Below are 19,620 nucleotides of genomic sequence, written 5' to 3'. Positions count from 1 at the left end.
ATGTGTACTGTGTGCAAAGTAGCATTGAGGTTATTTTTTTTTTGTTTTTGCTACATTTTTCTTCAGAACTTTTTAATAAAATGCCTAATGCATTTGTTGTTTATAATTATTCTGTTAGAAAGCCCCATTCTTACTCTATCGCTTCACAACTTAGACTACAGCATTCATCATTTTCTGTGAGAAGAAAAAAATATTTCTTGGACTACCCAAACCTGGTAGGCGCTAGTGTTTATACAATTGTATGTAGATAACTCTTGTACTTACAGTGCTCACTTTTGCAGTATTTATAATGACCTTGTGTTCAATTTGCATATTTCAAATTTTTTTTATGTGTACCCTGTGCAAAGTGGAATTTACGTTTTTGTCATTTTTTTTCTTTTACTTTTTCTCGTTGATAACTTTTTTACAAAACGTGTAATGAATTTGTTGTCTCAAAGTATTACTGTTAGCCCTGTTCTTCCTCTATCATTTTGTATCTCACACTCCAGCACGAGTCATTTTCTGTGGCAAGAAAAGAATATTTCCTGGAACACCCAAAAACAAACTGATTTTTCCGCGGTCACGAAAGTGTTAAGCGGGTCAAAGCACAGCACTGAACGGCGCAGTAAATGGGAAAGGGCACTTCCGAGAAAACTAGTTTTGGTACAGCACAGCCATCTCGCAGGGCTTTCGGCAAAGAAAAGGCGCTCACCTTGGCTTCGTAGACGCAGCCGGCCGAAACAGTATGAGGGCCTGGGAAGTGCAAACGGACAGTTTCGGGCTGCTCACGACCGCCAATGTGTACGCCCCACTGCCGAATCTCGTAGCGCAGGTCTTTCGACGTCGGGTTCAGCAGGGCCACAGCAACGTCGTGCACCACCCCGGCACACACCAGGCCCAGGTCCAACTTACACGCACCCTGGACAGCTTCCAGTGGTAGCAGCAGGCCTGGCGCATCGGAGGGTGCAGACACAAACATTGCATCAATTACATCCGCTCTTAGCATACTGTGATGATAAAAATTGGGGGACTTATGTAGCTTGTCATTCTGGTTGCAGATATAAAATCTGTGTCCTTTCCTTCACATTTTTCTTTTCTTGCAATGCTTAACAAGGTCAACTATCAGCAGAGAAAGCTATACAGGTGGAAACAAAACCAGTCAGCTTCTAAGCCCAGTACAAGAGCCAACATATCGTTTTTTTCTAGCTCTCCCCCAACTCACAAGCACACAAAGAAAGGCGGAACCCCCCACCTCGTGGAACGGCCCAAGACTGGCAGGAGGAGCGTGCCGTCCAGTAAGACGTCTTGCCGCTGTCCGACAGATTCGCGAACTGGCTGGGCAGCAGCACCATCGGGGTTCCGGCGGGAGACACAAACAGCCCTTCCAACGAAGCCGAACGCTGGAACGCCGCATCAGCGCCCTCCTTCCCGGGGGTTGCAAAGTTTCCGTCGCTCTTGCACAAGGACTGGCCCACACTGACGCTCAGGTCGTCCATTCCCTTCTTCAGGTCAAGGCTGCTACTCCGCGACAAAGTCCCCGACGTTCGGTGTTCGGAAGAAGGTGCCTTCGCCTTCTCCGCACGGGAGCGGCTCCCGGAGTCCTTCTCCGCGAGCTGCGAGGGCGAGATCTCCCGGAGCTGCTTCGGCGTGGTTTTTTTTCCGACGGAAGACTTTTCTTCACGCTGCTTGATGTGTGTAGCTTGTTTCGAAGAGCGCGGAGACCGCGGGGTGCTCTGGGTACCACTGGAAACCGCCAGCTTTGCGTCTGAGGGGGAAGCGAGTTGAGACGACTCTTTCAAACTCTGGGTAGACTTGTCGGCTGAGTTGGTGCTCAAGCCACGTGTAAGAGCCGAGTGAGTGACGGGAATCTGTGAGCTCCTGGCTCGCGGAGCAGTGGCCAGGGGGCGCTTGAAGCTGTGCTCCTTGGCACGGGAGGCTGAAGAATGGCTGCTCTCTTTCGAAGAACCAAGGGAGACGTCTTGCGACCTGTCTGCTGCGGGAATGAACGCATGGCAAGGGGGAACAGTGAGAACGCTGGACGTTGTCGCCTTACAATGTGAGTTGTGAAACAGTGAGCATTAAGAAAAAGGAATGTTTGGCATCGCAACACTGCATTTCCACTTTATTGAAAAAGCCACATGTACACCCTGCCAGAGACAGTAATTGCTTCAAATTAAAGAGAGACGTGTGCGGGTTATATCAAGAGCACATAAAGGCAACACCCAACAACTATTCTGTCTTAGTTCTCAAAGGTTTAAAGAGAAGGGTGGGGGTGAAACCCAGATTTTTATCACAACTGCCAGTACCATGCACGTCTCTGATAATAGGCACACAAAATTACACCTGGAGAGTTGCAGTGTTCTCTTGGCGAAAACAACCAAACAACTTCGCAGGAAGTGTGAGCTCAAAGGCTTCACTTTTAAGAGAAGAGTTTGTGTCTATGCTGTGGTACAGCTTAGGCTTTCACTTCTCTGAAGCCTCACACACTGTCGCATTTATTTTTTACATTTCGACACATGAGTCTTTGCTCAAACATCGCTTCATTTGTGGCAGCTTCTTCAAACAAGCCGACTTCTACGCCCTCTACTAACTGTTATGGTATTTTATGAACACTTAGCAAAACCATACCCGGACTAACTGCGCTAACAAGATGCAGACAACAAGCAACTATCTTTCCCTCGCAGTCTCGTTTCTCATAACCCCTTCCTCACACTCTGGGTAAGGCACTTGCTTGGTGTGAATTTGCTAGATGTGAATTCGCCTAGTGCTACATTACGGTGAAACATAAGCCTAATGCGAGCATATTTTCAGGCTGTCCGAATGTTAAGTTATGTGCATTAGCATGCAGAGGCACAATCTTCGCGCAGCAACCAAGGTATTTTTCAGAGTAAATTTCAGGCTCAGTGGGTGCTTGACTCACCGAGTGACGAATCACCGAGGCCCAGCTCCTTCTCGACGAGCTCTTGGATGGACTGGGCGGGCGAGCCCGTGCTGCCTTTGCCGTCCTCCCCCATTGCTGAGAAGTCACAGGTCGGAGGGTGACCCTGAAACAACGTCACACGCACCAAAGGTCTTAGCGGCACCAACTCGTGCCTCAAGATATAAAACAGTGTCACTGCGCATAGCTTTAGAGCAGGGGTCTCAAACACGCGGCCCGCGGGCCGCATGCTTTTGGTTTGCGGTGCTGCCCGCTCGTGAGTGTCTTCGTGCATTTTTGTTTTTTAGAGCAAATGCGTGAGTGCGTGTCTTACTGGCGTAGCCAAGCATTGGCAGGCATCGAGCCAGCACGTTTAGAACAATAGCAGTTATATTGCGCTTCTCAAGAAATAACCTTGTGACTTTCCTAAATGGTACTCGCATTATTTTCTTGTGTATTTTGATTGATAACACTTTGTCCTAACAGCTAGTTTACACAGAAGTGACCGACCTCAAACATTTTTTCGTGAGGCACCCAATGTGGTCACCACGTGTTGAAGCATCACCGTTGAACGCATACTTTGTTCCAGAATTGGCGTCCAGATTTTGTCATCCTGGAGATCGGTATCGGTATGTTTCTTGAACCCTGACACCCCTTTCCATTCAGAAATGACCCAGAATATTTAAACGATGTGGGAAAGGACTTGTTCTTTTAAATGGCAGCATTTGCTGACATTCTGTCTCCCTCCTCCCCTTAACCTTCATCACGATCCCGGCCCTTCCCGGAGTAAATTACGTGACTGCGACCCACTCACTGATGTGAGTTTGAGACCCATAGTTTAGAGGAGGCATCCTTGCTAAGAGCAGCAAAATGCCTAGCTTCCCAAAACATTATGCTCTTATCTTATGTGTGGAGGTGAATGCGCATTCAGCGGGCCTCCTTGGTTAGTTCTTCATGGCTAACATTCACCAAGCTAACTTTTGTTCTATCACTAGCCACATGCTGATCTGGCACAGTGCTAACACACTGAGCCACTACTCAAGAGACCCTGGTTCAATTCCCGTACAAACTCAGATGCAGCCAACTTTCTTTCCAAACTAGTAGATTTCTTCAAAATGAATCCACAAATGCACAAATTCCCACATTTTTTAAAAAGTTCCTTCAGGTCATTTTCTGTACTGCATTTTCACACAATGGTAACTCAAAGCTTTTGCATTAAAAAATGCAAATCACCCAACACGTGTAATAGCAGGGCCCTGACAACCAAATTAGATCAATGGCAACAGTACATGGGAAGACCCCAGGAAAAAGAAAAATGCTATATGGAATAAACCACCATCCGCTACACCACTTGCTGATGGAGATTACTGTGCTTGGCACCTTGCTGCCTAAATACGTTGGTATTCAAAGTCACAGCCAAGACAATGATCAGCATGGAAATGGATGCATGCATGGAGTTCATTACCTCGACCGGCATGCCGCAAATTTTCCAACGTTTTCCTGCGCATACTTTTGCTACCTTTATCGGTACGTCTGCACACCTGCTATCATGCAACGTTGTTCTACCTCTACCCTTGTGCAACCAGATGGTACAGCAGCCACAAGCATAGTTAACACACATAAAAATAAGCACCATATGCAGTGCCGAGTGTGACCTAAGCTTCGCTCGATTATTCCCTTTAACACCAATGCTGCAACTCCTGGTGGCAATACTGAGTCAGTACGCACGTTGACAACACAGCCAAATAGAAATTGGTGAATCGGGCAGGTGTGAGCTCCTGACGACAGCTGCCAGGCCACTGGCCAATTCACTTGAGTACTAAGTATATATGGGGCTTGGAGACAAGTGATGCACAAGATGAAGTAAACAATAGAGCTGACAACAACTAAGACCAACCACCGTCGACTTGTCTGCTCGTATCAAGACTCCTCCTTCATGACACTTGGGTAGTGTGGCATCGGCTACTAGCTTGTGAGGGCTGCTGCCTTCGTCACTGGCCAATCCACCTGACGGCTAAGTACGTTTGAGGTCACTGCATCCAAGGGGAATTCAGATAAGCAGTTTTTGGCTACATGCAGCTACTGGGAATTTCGCTGACAGAACCCGGCTACCGGGATCTGCAAGGGGGCACCTTTTTCGCCAAATGAACCAAGTAATGCACAAGTGAGACTCGCACATTAAAACCAAAGATAAAGATCCTGGCTAGCACTGTAGGATTGAGCTCGCGAGTTCCACTGGTCACCTTACTGGCTGCATTTGCTTTCTGTGTGCTGCACAGCTGAAAATAATGACCAATTCTGTGCCTCCTATGTGTGCTTGATTGATTATGGGGGTTTAACATGCCAACGCTACACACGCAATGAGGCACGCCGTAGTGGAGGGCTCTGGATTAATTTTGACCACCTGGGCATCTTTAAAGGGACGGACAACCGATTTTTGTCGCGTATATGTTCTCTAGCTCATACGAAAGCCAGCGTTTTATATAGCTAGGTAACCACAAGCAATTTCTAAACAAATTGGTGGAAATAATTTTAATTTGGCAGCAAACTTTGTGAAATCGGTAGGGTGGCGGTGTGTAGTGTCAAAACTTGACACTACAATATGTGTCCCAGTCACGTGACCTGCAAACCTAGCAGCTACTGGAACTGCTGAAATGTTTATTCACTCACTGAAAACCTTTTAACAGAAGTATTTGTATAAGTTTAAATTGTATATGTATTTTTAAATATTATATTGAAAATTTTTAAGACACACCGCCCGCCACCGCTGGGTTGCTCTCAGTGTGGCTAACTGAGCCTCCATGCCCAGAATCAACGGCAGCGTTCAGTATACAGACCCACTGAAGGAGCTTTGACGATTCTGCCTGAGTCAGGGTCATTTGTTCTGCCAAAATATTCGATTTCAGTTTCCAAATGTGCCAACGGCAGCTTAAAACAAAATAGGGACGTGCTTGGGGAGAATCGAACTTCCGACCTCCACAACGTGAAGCCAGATTAAAAAAAACACACACAAAGGAACAAGAAAGCCTGCGATTCACACTTTTCTTAGCTGGGGACAAGTTTTTGAATATCACTTTTCATTTTGCAGACAAAAGTATGTTTCCGCCCTACTGTATGTCATGGTTGCCAGCATTATTTTAGGGAGGACGCATACGGCTCGTAGATCTAAAAATCTCGATTTTAAAAAAGTTCTGCGGCGTTATCAGCAAAACCGTTTCTCGTTACGGTGCCTTAAAGTGATGCCCTTTCATTTGGGATAGAGAACATATACTCGACAAAAATCGGTTGCCCGTCCCTTTAATTAACGTGCACCCAAATCTTGAACACACGGGCATTCTCGCTTTTTGCCTCCATCAGAAAAGCGGCCGCCAAGGCCTCCTATGTGCGGCACAAATGTTCTTGAACAAGAGCATGGGCAGGAAAATGCCAAGGCTACGCGACGAACGCAGGCAGCCAAAACAGACGAGGAAATGTCCTAGCCCAAGAATCTGTTTCAAACCTCCGATCAGCATCTACTTTCATCATTCCGCTCAAAAGGAGACCATGCAAAAGGAACGGAACTCATTACTGCAGCAGCAATTCCATTGACCACCCTCACAATTTCCTACTTGCATATGGATCCTCATTCGCTTGCGCCAAGGATGCTTTAAAGCGATGTGATGTGCATGAAAGTATGAGTTATACCGTACAGATTTCTTTTATCAAACGACATTTTAAACCTCTCATGGCAGGTGTCTCTATGCCACTGATTAATTATATGTTTCACATCCCAGTCTTCTGACCAATGCCGGCAGGTGGTTTTCTGCAGGCTATATGGGAATTGAGGATAATGACAGTACACAGCTAGGCTTATCTAAAGAACGTTGACCCCGGCACAATGAGCATGACCATTTTACCACAATAAGAAAACGGAAGCACGTGTGTGGAGTGGACCAAATGCCACAGAGATAAGAGGCGCTCCACAGGCCCGTTCTTCTTACCCCTTAGCCACGAGTCACCGGTGCACTGAGGGTAAGCATGTCACTGCCACTGTACGAAGCAGTGCAGGTTTGCGATGGTCGATCACAGGTGCTCAAAGTGCAATAAAATTCCAGCGCTCAACTAATGCTAACTCACTGCAAGAATATATTCCGCATGTGTTTGTTTCAAGCACGGAGATCATTATTTTCAAAAAGAAAAGTTTTATTTATCCAAGCTCACTGAAACAGCCGTCCCTTTGCATTTTCTAACCTCAAAAGATTTCCACCCATTTCACATTTCCAATTACAGTGAAACCCTGAAGTAACGTCCTCCAGTCTTACGACCCACTTCTTACGACAAATCACCGCGGTCCCGGCAAACTCCTCTAGAAACAATGTGTTAAAGGAGCCATGAAGAGAAAATACAACTTCGTGTAATTTGAAAGAACTAGGATTCAGTATCTCCCTCAGCTCCATTACAGCCACAAATGACGTTTTTTTTAAGAAAAAAAAAAAAAAGCATTAAGTATTCAAAAACTTTCAAATTTTGCGCCACAGTGACGTGTTATGAGCAAGAATGACGTCATACAACAATAAAGCATAATTTTCAGTGCGTTAACTGCACGTTAGCATTCGAGTGATGCAGTCAAATGGAACTAGAGGCCCCATTACAGACGTCCAGTCATGTGTCGTCGCGACAGGTCAGTTAGGCGGCCGCCAATCACACAAACAAGCTTCCGTGACGTCATAGAAAAGTTGCGGGAAATTGGCTAGGGAGTCGCGACTGCTTCACACGTTTTCTTCCATATCTCCGTTATTTGTTCGAAGATTGCGATGATATTGGTATCATTGTTATCGGGATTAAGCAGTCTTTCTAATAAACCCAACTTGTATTTTGTCCTCATGGCTCCCTTAAAACCGCGATGCACGCTCGGGCGCACGCTGTCCGCTTCATACAATAGACCCTGGCGGGGATAAATTGGGTGTTCTAGGGCACAGCCCTTTGGCAGCCGGTACCTGGGTTTCTCAGTGGCGGCGTCTACCACGTAACGGAGTGAGCGAACGAAGCCGCCAAGGCAGAAAGAAAACGGAGAGGAGAATTTGGCGAAGGGCGAGGATGAGGGCGGCATGCGCAGCTATGGAGCCGATGATGATGATGATTATGATGATTGCTATTGGTCTCCCCTTTGAAGCGGGGTGATGACATGTCATCTTACCAAAAAGGACTATATAACCATGTTTTACACTCTTGGTTTAATACTAGCGCTGCTTAGGGGAGGCACTAAAGCTTATTAGGCCCGAAATACTTTTTTTCCCCTGTTACAGGTGGTAATTGTCCTAGGCAATATTCCCCTCTCTGCTTTTCATCCACCGGCATTCTAATCTTCTTTTCGTCCCCTCCACAGCCTTATAGTTAACTTCCTCTGTGATACCCTTAAATCCTGGGAATTCTGGAAGCCCCATATTCCCTTCATGTAGATTTGGATGGATACCCTCACATTCTAACACTATGTGCTGCATAGTTTCTGTTTCTTTTCCGCAGACCACGCATACCCCATCATTTTGTGAATACTTCCCCACAAAACTCCTAGTTCGCAGGCAACCTCCTGGGAATTATCGTAGAAATTTTCCTTTCTGATGTTCAATTTATCAGCCCTGTACCTCTAACGACGTTTTAGCTTCCATTTTTTCCCTCCATTTATTCGTTTCAATCTGCCTTGCCTCTTTTTTGGTTACCTTTGCTGTTTTGGATCCTCCACTGTTCTTTCCGTATTTCATCGTTAACCTTCTAGTCTTTCATAACCACTGCGTGTCCCCGCTTTTCAAGTATAGGTACCTAAAAACCTTAGCTGCCCACCTTCGTTGATCCATTGCCCTCAACCTCATCTCAAAGCATATTTTACTCTGAGCTTCTCTAACTTCAAACGACGCCCAGCCCATATCTCCCTGAACTGCTTCGTAAGTTGTTTTTCCATGCACGCCTAAGGCCAAACGTCCTACCGTTCTCTGGTTTACTTCAAGGCCTGATAGAACGTCTGATTTTAAGCAGAGTACAGCATTCGCAAACCTGCTGGGCGCATTTCTGTCCTTCCCAAGTAAGGTGCACTCTATTGTCTTTATAGATCGCTACAAGGAACTGTACTAACTCGTCATCTAATCCCTGGAGTTTCAGCGTTCTCCACAGCCGCTCTCTGTTTACGTTGTCATATGCCCCTTTAAGCCACCTCTCACTGCATCCCCCTCACACTTTCTCCATGCGTCGCCACCAAGGAGCGCCCTCCCCCTGACACTTTTCCCAGAAGCTGTTCCATTCGCCACTAATCCGAACCACGTGACATTTGCGCAGGTGGTTCAAACACGATTTGCAACAACACGCTGGCCGGCGGCGGTGACGCGCTGCGAGATAATAACAGAGTAGCATGCACTGCCGTGCGTTCACTGATAATGCGATCACTTCCTGAGACACAGCAGATATGCACCGGGACCAAGAAAACTGCAGTTTGCGCTACGCACAAATTTCGCATTAGGGAGTATAGTAATCGTCAGTGCATTTTTTCCCAATCTTTTACACCACTTCCCCGCCTTGTCCCATCCTTTCTTTATTCTTAACCCCCCATTTGACGCTGCCTGATGTGCAAAGGTCCACAGGCGGGCCAGACTACCTGCTGAACAGACGCAAGCAAGCAGGCAGGTACTGGCAGGTGGGAGTTAACCTTCGACACCCCACGCAGTAGCAGAATGCCAACGCGCCAACCAAGAGAAGTCGAAGTCCAGGTGGCCGACATAGACGGTGACTTTGAGGCTCCCACTGAGCCGACTAACGTGAAAATGCATCCGACGCGACCCCGTGCCGGTCACCGAACCCCTCCTTTCCTTGCCTGCTCAATCCAAGTTTCTTCCTTTCACGACGCTCTCTCCCCCCCCTTATCTCTGCTCTCTGACTGCCTTTCAAAGCCGCATTGCCGCCTCTCATCGATCCATCACCGCGTCGTACTATCACTCTTTTCGCTCGGCCTTGGCAGTTTCACACTCTCGCCTTTTCCCCTCTCAAACCAGCCCTGCGCAAGGCGCAGGGCTGGCGGGCTAGTGCAGACGCTCTGTAAAAGACGGTGCACAAATGTTTTTTTTTTTTTTTTTTTTTAATTTGGGATTCTAGCTAAATGTTTGCAAATTTTGCGAGAACGTACTAAATATAGTAGTTTAAATAGGTTCTTAGCCCACCTGTTGTGCGAGACCGTCTACTTGGGCGGCATTTACCCGCATCATGAACACCCCCGGTCATACGACGCTTTTGCACGGTCCCTTGAAAGTCGTATTATCAGGGTTCCACTATACTGCAATCCAATTCGAAGCCAAATAGAATACAGTCAAAGCCCACTACAACGAACTCCACTTCAACAAAATATTTCCAATTCCCTATAACTTAGCCATAGAAGTCAATGCAACAAAGTCCTCGCCACAGCGAACCATTTGTCTGGCTTGCTTTCGCTTCAACGAAATTTTCACTGATTGGGGCTGGGCTTGAACATTTGTTTTACAATAAAATAAGCATAACGACAGCTATCTAACTTTTTATACATTCAGGTCGTTTAGTTTCACAGAAAATGTGCACAGTGCGCCCACACCGCCACCCAAAACAAAAAAATTCGTGGGTGGACACCCTTCTTTGCTGGCAATAACAATGTGGCTAGCTGTCTTTACATGAGGCGTAGGCCCACTTCGCCAAGCCAGCGTTCCAGCCAATATGCGTCCAGTTGAAATCGCGTGAATGTGCTCTGCTGATGGGGCGCACCGGCACCATGATGTGTGTGTTGTGAGCAGCTGTCCTTGCAGTTTTCCTTCGGCAATTCTTCAGAGTCAAAAGCAAAAATAATGTTTTCGTGTTTAGTCTTGAATCCGCGTCATCCTGTTTTACTTGCAAGCGCGCGGTCACGTTAAATGCAAGCGCGCGCAGCTTGCCTGCCAAGGCCAGTTGCTGCCCTGCCCAGTCAGAGGACAATATAACGGCACCGCTCCTGCCACAAGCGAGAGGAGGGCTTCCGATGGCCTAGCAGAGTGAACTCCCCGTTGAGTTCAAAAATATCCCCACTTCTTTTCTCTTCCCTCCTTTGTTAATAAATCACCCCCGCCACCAGCCATTTGCAAGTAATCAGTTCCATGGATATGTTTTATTGTACAGCAATACGTTTTGCGCCTGCATTGCTTCGACCCCCCCTCCGTAACACGCTTTTTGCATGCAGGTAAAAAACAGATAACCATTGGTATGTTTGTTATCCGAATAAACACGACATTGCACGTCACTCGTTTTTCTAAGCATTGTATTATGCTGCCAATGATTCGGAAATATCCGGGGCTATTTTTCTTGCCCTTCCGTGGTGTGCTGGGGCAGATTTCGCCGCAACGAATTTTCGCTTCGACATTTTTCGCGCATCCCGTCAATTTCATTGAAGCGGGACTCAACTGTACTGCATTATTTCCTTTGATATTTGAAATTTTCAAATTTTCACAAAACCTTACAAAGAATACATAAATCCAGTGAAAACGCATGCAGGCACCCGACAAACGCACACAGAAAATATGCATTCTTTTTCAACCACTCACAAGGATGCGGTCAATGGGCGCAGAACGACTCTTCAGGTAGGCACTGATGGTGATCCGCTCATTTCCATCGACAGACACAAAAGACGGGTAGGAGACATCGTTCTCATCTATTTCCACCTCCCCCAATGGGCCAGTTGCTGGTGGAACCTCCGGAATCTGCACACAAGGTTTGATACCGAAAGTCACACTCTATCCCTTAGCGACAGAGCCTAAAAGATGTTCCAGCCTCAAAGTGCTCCAACCCGCCGTGGTGACCCAGTGGCTAAGGCGTTGTGCTACTGAGCATGTGGACACAGGTTCGATTCCCGGCCGCGGCGGCCGCTTTTCTAATGGATGTGAAAAGCAAAAACGCCAGTGTGTACGAGATTTCGGCGCACGTTAGAGATCCCAAGGTGGTTAAAATTAATCCGGAGCCCTCCACTACAGCACGCCTACAATCAGTCATCAAAGACCAATTTCAAACTGTAAGAAACAAAAATTTGCCGCCACTAGTACGAAAAAACCTTCCAGATAGCTTCCAGACCACACACATTGACAGCACAATGCCATGTTTAAAGGGGCCATTAAGGCAAAATGCAAGTTTGGTTCATTCGAAAGAATTACTCATCAGAATAACACTGACACCACCTTTAACATAAACTTCGCTCAGGTAGGCTGTATAATGAAAACATAAAAATTGCCGCGTATCTGCTCCTTTCGTTGCAAATGTCACCAAAAGACAATAGTTGACTGGCGCCTCCCTTCTCTTTCCCACTCACCTCCCATGCTGTTCCTCTCCCGTCTCGCTCCTCCCAAGATGAACACGCTAGATGTTTGCTCAAGTCAATCGAAATTTACCGCGTTCCACCACTCCAGGTCGGGTGCCTCGATGCCAGTGCTGCCATACGGCAGAGACTCGCGTGAATCGAGGCACCCCACTACAACGTTTATAGAGCCCTGTTGCCCTGCTCCACGAGCGTTCCAAGTGGAACGTGGAGCCTATCTAGTGGAACCTTCCGTTGCTGTTGCCAGTCGTTTGATTTTTTAAATGCCGCCAGGAGCTATAGCAGCACGAGTAACAGCTGGCGACAGTTTCCTGCAGTACTACATCATTTCATTTGCTATCACAAAAACCAAGCACCCGTGAATTTTTTAATAAAGGAACACTGCAAATACCCCTTATGTATTGATTTTCTGCCTCATATTTGCCTAATGTTTTGTTCTTGTTAAACAATGTTGACAAGTATGAACATTAACACCGGACTTGGACATTTAGATTTGGCTGTGGGTATATGAGACTATTGCGCAGAAGTGTGTTTCCACAGGAAAACACAACAGAAAAGACCAACCACGTGGTGTAGTCAAGGGGCTCGCTGCATCCGCGGCATTGGGCGGCCCGTGTTGCTGTTCCGAGTTTTATTGAGACCCCATTTCGGCGCTTGCGTCTCCCAAAATATACCTCTACAACTTAAATTTCGTGCCTAGTTCTCCATGAAACTTCGTTACATTGAAATTCCGGCGAACGGGACTTCGTTACACAGAGGGTGAAAATACATGGTGTGCATACACTTGAAGTGACGAAAAATTCCGTGGTTCGTTAAATCGAGGGTTTCGTTACATTGAAGTTCGTTACATCGAGGTTTAACTGTATATGTCTAAGCGTTCCTTGATTCAGCCGTCCGGCTAAAGTTAGGACTCTTGAACGAGGCAAAGAAATTTTCAAACTATTAAAGCTGGAACAATAACTCATACTTGCAAACACTGTGCAGCAAAAAGGAAACATTAGGGATATTTGAGGCAATACAATAATACATAACTGATACCTGCAGTGTTCCTTTAATATAAAAAAAAAAAACATATTTTAACTACAAAATACAAAAAGCACTCGCCGCTCGCAACAGTAACAAGATGTCCCAAAAAATGGCCTGACGGTAGTGCGAACATGAGAAATTTGAATCGAGTTCAGCAAACCATCACTGTGTTTATTACGGAGCGACCGAGACACGAAGAGAACAGTGTGCAAAGGAGGCGGGAGAGAGAGGGGAGGCAGTTACGCAGCAGGAGAGGCAGGAGACTATCATCTTTGGATGAAATCTGCAGCAAAGGAGCAGATACGGGGCCAATTTTTTAGGACGCGTAGAGCAGAACTTGGCGTTTTTTGGCATATTCAAATAATGATAATAGAATAAAGCAAAGAAAACTGTTAGCGTATGACATGCAATCTCTCCTTTTGCTAGAAATAGTATCCCCCAACCTTGCAGGGGCTACATGTTATGTCTTGGATAAAAAAAACGGCACTAAGATGACACAAGCATAAAGCAAGCCAGTCCTGCACTATCACATTTGGCCATGCACTACGATATTCGCCCAGCGTTCATACTTTGCGCTTGTTCTGCTGTTGTGTCTCATTCAGGGCCACTTTGTTTTCGGAGATTCACTCCCTTACTGGTATAACTCGCTGCTCTGCTGCAGCTGCTTCTGGAGGGGAAGTAGTGATACCGAAAAATTAACAAGCGTCTTCCCAAAAGCGTTCCATCTCGTGCTTCACACGTCCAATCACCCTTTCAGTTTGTAACCGTATAACCTCTTACACGATTCCACAACATCGCAAACAGAAAGGGGGCGATGGTTAGCCTGAACGGAGACATATTCATGTTGACACACACATCGATAATAGCTATCTGAAAATGCATACCAGTGATCACAGCAGTAAACAGTGACTGAGCGTTACTAAAGCTCACTTTCTACAAAGTTCTGGCTCACATTCTCCCCAAGGTGACTGCTAAAAAAGTATCCCATGTGGCCAAACAACCGAATTCATAGGTAGCATTTACATGGCTGCACAAGTAGAACAGGGTACATGGTAAGACGTGTTGCTGGGCGAGTTGGTTCATATTGCAGCAAAAGACACGGACGGTGAAAAGGAGGACGGGACGGGTGAAAAGGACGGGTAGCGCCCGTCCCGTCCTTTTCACCGTCCGTGTCTTGTACTGTGCTAAATCTTATTTCTGTAATAGGGTACGTGGGTGTGGGAGCAGGCAAAAGTGCTCTTTGTAGCCGGCTTGGAGCAGACAGAAAGGCCTTTTGGAGCAGGTTTGGAGCAGCGGGAAATGCAATTTGGAGCAGATGTTACACCATTTCGCAGCATTATGGCGCCTCGCTAACCTCCTTGCTGGCCGCTGTGCCAGCCCCATCCGAGTTATGCTTTATCTATCTACTATTCAGGTGTTCTACCATGCACTAGAACCTACTCCGACCAGGGAACGCAGTTCTTGTACTATATCTGGAGGTTTACAACACGCAGAGTTATCTACCTTCGGCCCCAGCAAGCACGACTCACTATGACTAGGCCTAACGCAGGCCTAACTCCGGGGGTTTTATGTTCGGAGTAATAGGCAGAGAGAGCACTGAGATTTCAACAACAAAACAAAGGAAGCGGGAGAAAGTATATCCCACAGACAGTGGTGACCCTTGGTGGTTCCTTTAAGTAGTTCCAAGGAAGGACAACATTGCGGCTGGGCGGGAAACCAGCTTGTAAATCGTGACTACTCCATCTCCTTCCCTAATAACCTGGCCTAATTGCTTACTAAATTCCATAACTTTTACAGAAAAAAGCAGCGTTTTCAATGTGCCAGAACTGTATTTAGTTTTTATGGTAGCATTAAACTATCAGGCTACACTTTTTAGCACTTCGCTAATAATTTATTAGGGAACCGGTTCACAAACTGCTCTCCGAACGTTCGCAAACCAGTTCGGATTGTGATTTAGCCAAACCGGAACTGAACCAAAACAAAATAAATTCCCCCAAACCAAACTGGTATTTTTTTCGGTTCAGCACACTGCTTTTGTTTTAGGTACCTATGCTGAATATCTCATCGCTGATATCACGAAACCACGACGCGGTGGGACAATTGAAATCTTGACTTGAATTATTTGATTTCTCAGTGAAAAAAGCATTGTTTGCTGCAGGCAGCACAAGTGCTAAAGGTACTATAAATCGGCGCCGCTGCAACGGTGTGTCTTCTCCGATTTCGTCCTGTTTTAAGCGCTACTTCACGATGTATCAACACTAACTAGCCCAACTGTCGACTCTACTTTTTTAAAGCCATTTAACCTAAGTGTGTTTCATTTCGCAGCCCCACGAAAGTTACTCAAGTTTCCCCTATTGTTAGAATACGACGAAAAAGGCTTTAGTGCACATAACAGTACTGCAAAATAATATGCCTTACATGCAGCCATTATGGAGCCTCCCTTTTCTTTTCTTTTTTTGGCCAGGCCCTCACACAACCCAAGGAAACGGGAATACACGTGCGCAACTTTGCTGTTTGAACTTGAGAATTGCCCAGGCTGTCACACCTTCTGGAAACAGTGTTGACAGCACTGCATAGTTGCGTACACCTGTTTTAACCCCAGCATGCCCATTACAAAAAAAAACGAAAAAGCAACAAAATGGTTCTGCATATTTTAGCATCAGCTGAGGTTGAATGAAATTATTGGCAGTGAGGACTGCACACGACCACAAGATGTCAGGTGTTGCATTTGTAAACAGCAAAGCACTTTCACCGCTCCAGCCGTCAGTGCTACATCTGACTAGATTTTTTTCTCAGAAACATGTTACCCACACGTTACAGTGTGAAGCAATACTGACGGCTTTCAAGATGCTGGAAATCATTTGCTTTGTCAAATAAAGCTTAAACGAATGACCAATGCGAGATCGCTCAGTACAGCTCAATTGTATATTACTGTCAACGACAATAAAGCACAAACTTCTCTGCAATTCTATTACTGTTGATTAAAACAGTCAGGCAAAACAACAGAGCTAAGAAGTTTGTTAGAGCTAAAAAAAAAAAAGAAGTGGCACATGAGCTAGTTTGGCTTCCACACAGTTTTGAATATGTAGAAGTCTTTCTTAACAAGGTTTTGAATGTCAGAGCTAGTTTCACATTGAAAAAGTTTCAATGCAGCAACTGTTTTCCCTGAGAATGACACCGCAATGGAGATGGAATGTTAAATATTAGGGTAAAAGATTCCAAGCCTAACACGACTGCAAAAACACACTCACTTCAAACCTGTGCTCCTCTTCAAACTCCCGTTCAGCTTCAGCGAGTTGGCTTTCTGCATCAGCTGGACAAGCAAGGGCCCGAACAATCCGTTGACAAAAGAAATAACACCGAATTTCAATTAAACAATTATTTAAAACAATGGCTATTTAAGTCTTTCGCTACCGCGCCTATCAAAATCGATCAATTTGATCGATACTTTTGGGAGCGCCTTTTCATAGCGTTCCAGGCGTTTCTCGAACAAGTAAAGCTGTTCGGAGTTAGATCAGAAAATGGCCTTTAAAAATCAGTTTTGTTTTCATTTTTGCAACGGAAACGTGATTTTTGACACGCTTTTGAATCACCTGGGTGTGGAAAAGGGGCGTGGTCATCGCGCGTCACGGCTACCAACGAACAATGCGTGCAACTCGTAATTACTCTGCACCAGCGCTTGTTTTTTGCTATCAGGGCGTGAATGGGGAACTAGCAAACGATTTTCAATCGTCAGGTTCGCGCTCTGACAGTAATAATCCCAGAAATCGGCTGAAAATGTCAAGCAGTGCCTGGTTGCAAAGCTACTTTATGATTTTAGGCAGTTTTATTGCCTTTGCGCAAGTTGTTCTAAGTACTGTGGTAGTTCTACTTATCCCAGGACCATTCGTAAACAGTTTACAACAGTTTCGGTTTCGTTTCTTTATCGCGAGATTCACATTTAGCGCTACTACGCAGTTACCCAACTTCAAGGCTACCTGCCATGGCGCCTGAAGCGTCCGCGACTGATCGTCGAACAAAGCACGGCGCTCCTGATTTCCCCCCACCCTAACCCGATTTCTGCGATAACTTCAGATGCAAGTCAAAAGGTCACACCCAGTCGCCAGATATCTGTTCCGCCGAGTACACCACTTCAAACCGGCCTTACACTGCCAGCTGTTCGCCTTCCAGTTTCATTTCCATGCGAGGGTATATCCGGGTGTCTAATGTTGCTGCTTAGTGTAACTGTCTATTCGGACGGAGTCTCTGATAAGTTTTTGTACTGTTTCATTTGAAAAATGTTAGGTGGCGCTGCAAAAGAGGAGGCTCGTCGTGCTGATCTTTTTCAGCGCGCACCTGCTACTCGGCCAAAGATCGCAGGGCACGATTCTGGCTCATCGTACCTCATTTTTGCGAGCAAAGCTACAATTGCGAGTAAGAAGATGATAATAAAGCTCAGCTTTATGTTTTGAGAGATAATTGACCGTGAACGACAACAAGCATCAACCACGGCGTTCCGTTTTCAACGTCATGCATGTTTTTTTCCGCATCGCGTGCTTGTCCCAAATATTGTGCTCGCTGTAAATGCAAAGTCAGCCATTGACAAGATGCTTTTACGTTATGTGGGGGCAAATTGGTGCCTCTGATAACGTCAAACCGCCAGATTTATTCTAGGGAACCACCCGAAATTGCACATTTTGAATAAGAGGTTGGGCTTCACCGCATGACCCGAGCACCGTGCGTGCTAACATTTTTTTTTTTTTATCTGAAAAACTGTTCCGCGCAAGTCGACATTTTTTTTAGGGTGTGTTTTTGAAATGTTTCCCTACGAAATGTATATTCTAATTTTTTTCTACTACCGGTGGTTTGATATACACAACTCCTTTTTCATCATTTTTTTCGACTACTTGACAAAAATTTTGATTTTGATATTTTTTTTCACAACTATGATATATGAAAACCTTTAAAAAACTGGTGTTATTGGAAAGGCCGTTAAATAATCTGCATTTTGTGCTCCTGCAATTAGTGCCTAACCAATTTTTTAGCAGGAAAAAAATGTTTTCTTGGACCCCTAAAAATTGGTCAATTTTCTGCGGTAGCGAAAGAGTTAAATACCTTTTTTTCTCAGGTACTCGACACCTGCTGCTTTAAAAACTTATTTCGAGACCCGAGAAAGAAAAAGGACACCAAAACGGCACTGAGGACTTTCACGGTGAAGTTAAAGGGATGCCAAAGGCTGAATAAAATTTTGGTTTAGCTGAAAGATTACACATTTCGTAGCTACCTCAGCTTTTGTTCGACGAGCAACGGCGAGTTAATTGCTCAGAAATAAGTAAATAAAGCTGGCATTTTTCTCACGCGCTTCCCTTTCTTTTTTTTTTTTTTTTTTTTTTTTGTGTGTGTGTGTGTGTGACTTAGGCATTGCGTCACAAAATAGGAGCGGATCCCCGGGGGTGTGTTCACTCTGGGGACATGGACAGTGGCGCAGAGTGGCGTGAGCAAAACAGCTTGCAGTGGCAGCGCAGCGCGGCGGCGCACACGTCTCCTACAGCAACGTTTCTCTGGCGAAGGAGGCTGGCTTGGACTTTAGATTTTTTTCACCGACGGAATGAGAAACGCATTTGGATGCTCGAGCTGCCGGTCTGCCCGTACACTCCGGCATCCCAGACACCATCAAGCCGGCTGCAAGCATGGAGGGCTTTTGAAGCAACAAGTGCTATTTTGAATATCAAGCGCAGCGTTCTGGGCTCCTGGCAGGTGCCTTTACAAAACCTTTTCCGGCGATCGCGACCATCTCGTTATCTTCTCTCGCACAATGCGAAGCTAGCGTGAAATAAACCCTCTTCACAAATCATGGCAGCCATCATTGCCTGCGCAGAGTGACGCACGCTTTTACGAATTATCAACAGCGGCTCGAGGCGAACGGGCAGATTGGTCAGCTAACCACTCACAGTAAGTTTATTTTCTGGGCGATTATATTAGAACAGGGAACACTTTACCGATACCAACAATTAAAGTGTTACGCCTCCTCCTAATCCTCCGCAAGCGGAGAACGTGAGTTTGGAAGCTCGGGCGGCTCGCTTAACCACCTGCGGTGCATCCTGTTTTGTTTTTTTTTTAATTCGAAAGTTTGCCCTGCGGCATAATAGATGGATTCATTTACAGAAACACAAACAAGTTACTTTCGTGTCTAAGTTCAGGAGTTCTCAGTGAAACGGTCCATGCACCCAGCGCTGTAGGTAAGGAGGGCAGCCAGGGTGGAGACCGGTTGCTCCCTTTGCTACTTCTAATGAAGGGACTTTAGCTGCTTCGTGCCAGGTATATCGCTTGTAGAAGCTCGGGTGCTCACCGTCGTAGGTTATTGACTTTGCTAATTGCGCAACAATGTTTTTCA

The 19,620-nt window shown here is 45.9% G+C and overlaps 1 protein-coding gene across 4 annotated transcripts in view; it reads right to left on the bottom strand.

Moving 5' to 3' along the window:
- LOC144179376 (uncharacterized) overlaps positions 1-19,620 on the bottom strand; it is a 117,649-nt gene that overhangs the window by 72,195 nt on the left and 25,834 nt on the right. For 3 of the 4 annotated variants that reach the window (XM_077707709.1, XM_077707710.1, XM_077707712.1), the window contains 5 exons: positions 16,499-16,560; positions 11,458-11,613; positions 2,900-3,023; positions 1,232-1,972; positions 692-927 (listed from right to left, as the gene is read on the bottom strand). In XM_077707709.1, the coding sequence (XP_077563835.1) occupies positions 692-927; positions 1,232-1,972; positions 2,900-3,023; positions 11,458-11,613; positions 16,499-16,560 (1,319 nt within the window). The remainder of the gene's footprint in view (positions 1-691; positions 928-1,231; positions 1,973-2,899; positions 3,024-11,457; positions 11,614-16,498; positions 16,561-19,620) is intronic. The other variant, XM_077707711.1, reaches the window with a different exon arrangement.

The sequence above is a fragment of the Haemaphysalis longicornis genome, unplaced genomic scaffold (genome assembly GCF_048455015.1).
Source record: "Haemaphysalis longicornis isolate Haplotype H1 unplaced genomic scaffold, Haemaphysalis longicornis Haplotype H1 scaffold_4, whole genome shotgun sequence".
Lineage (NCBI taxonomy): Eukaryota > Metazoa > Arthropoda > Arachnida > Ixodida > Ixodidae > Haemaphysalis > Haemaphysalis longicornis.
This window is presented reverse-complemented; position numbering and strand designations above follow the sequence as displayed.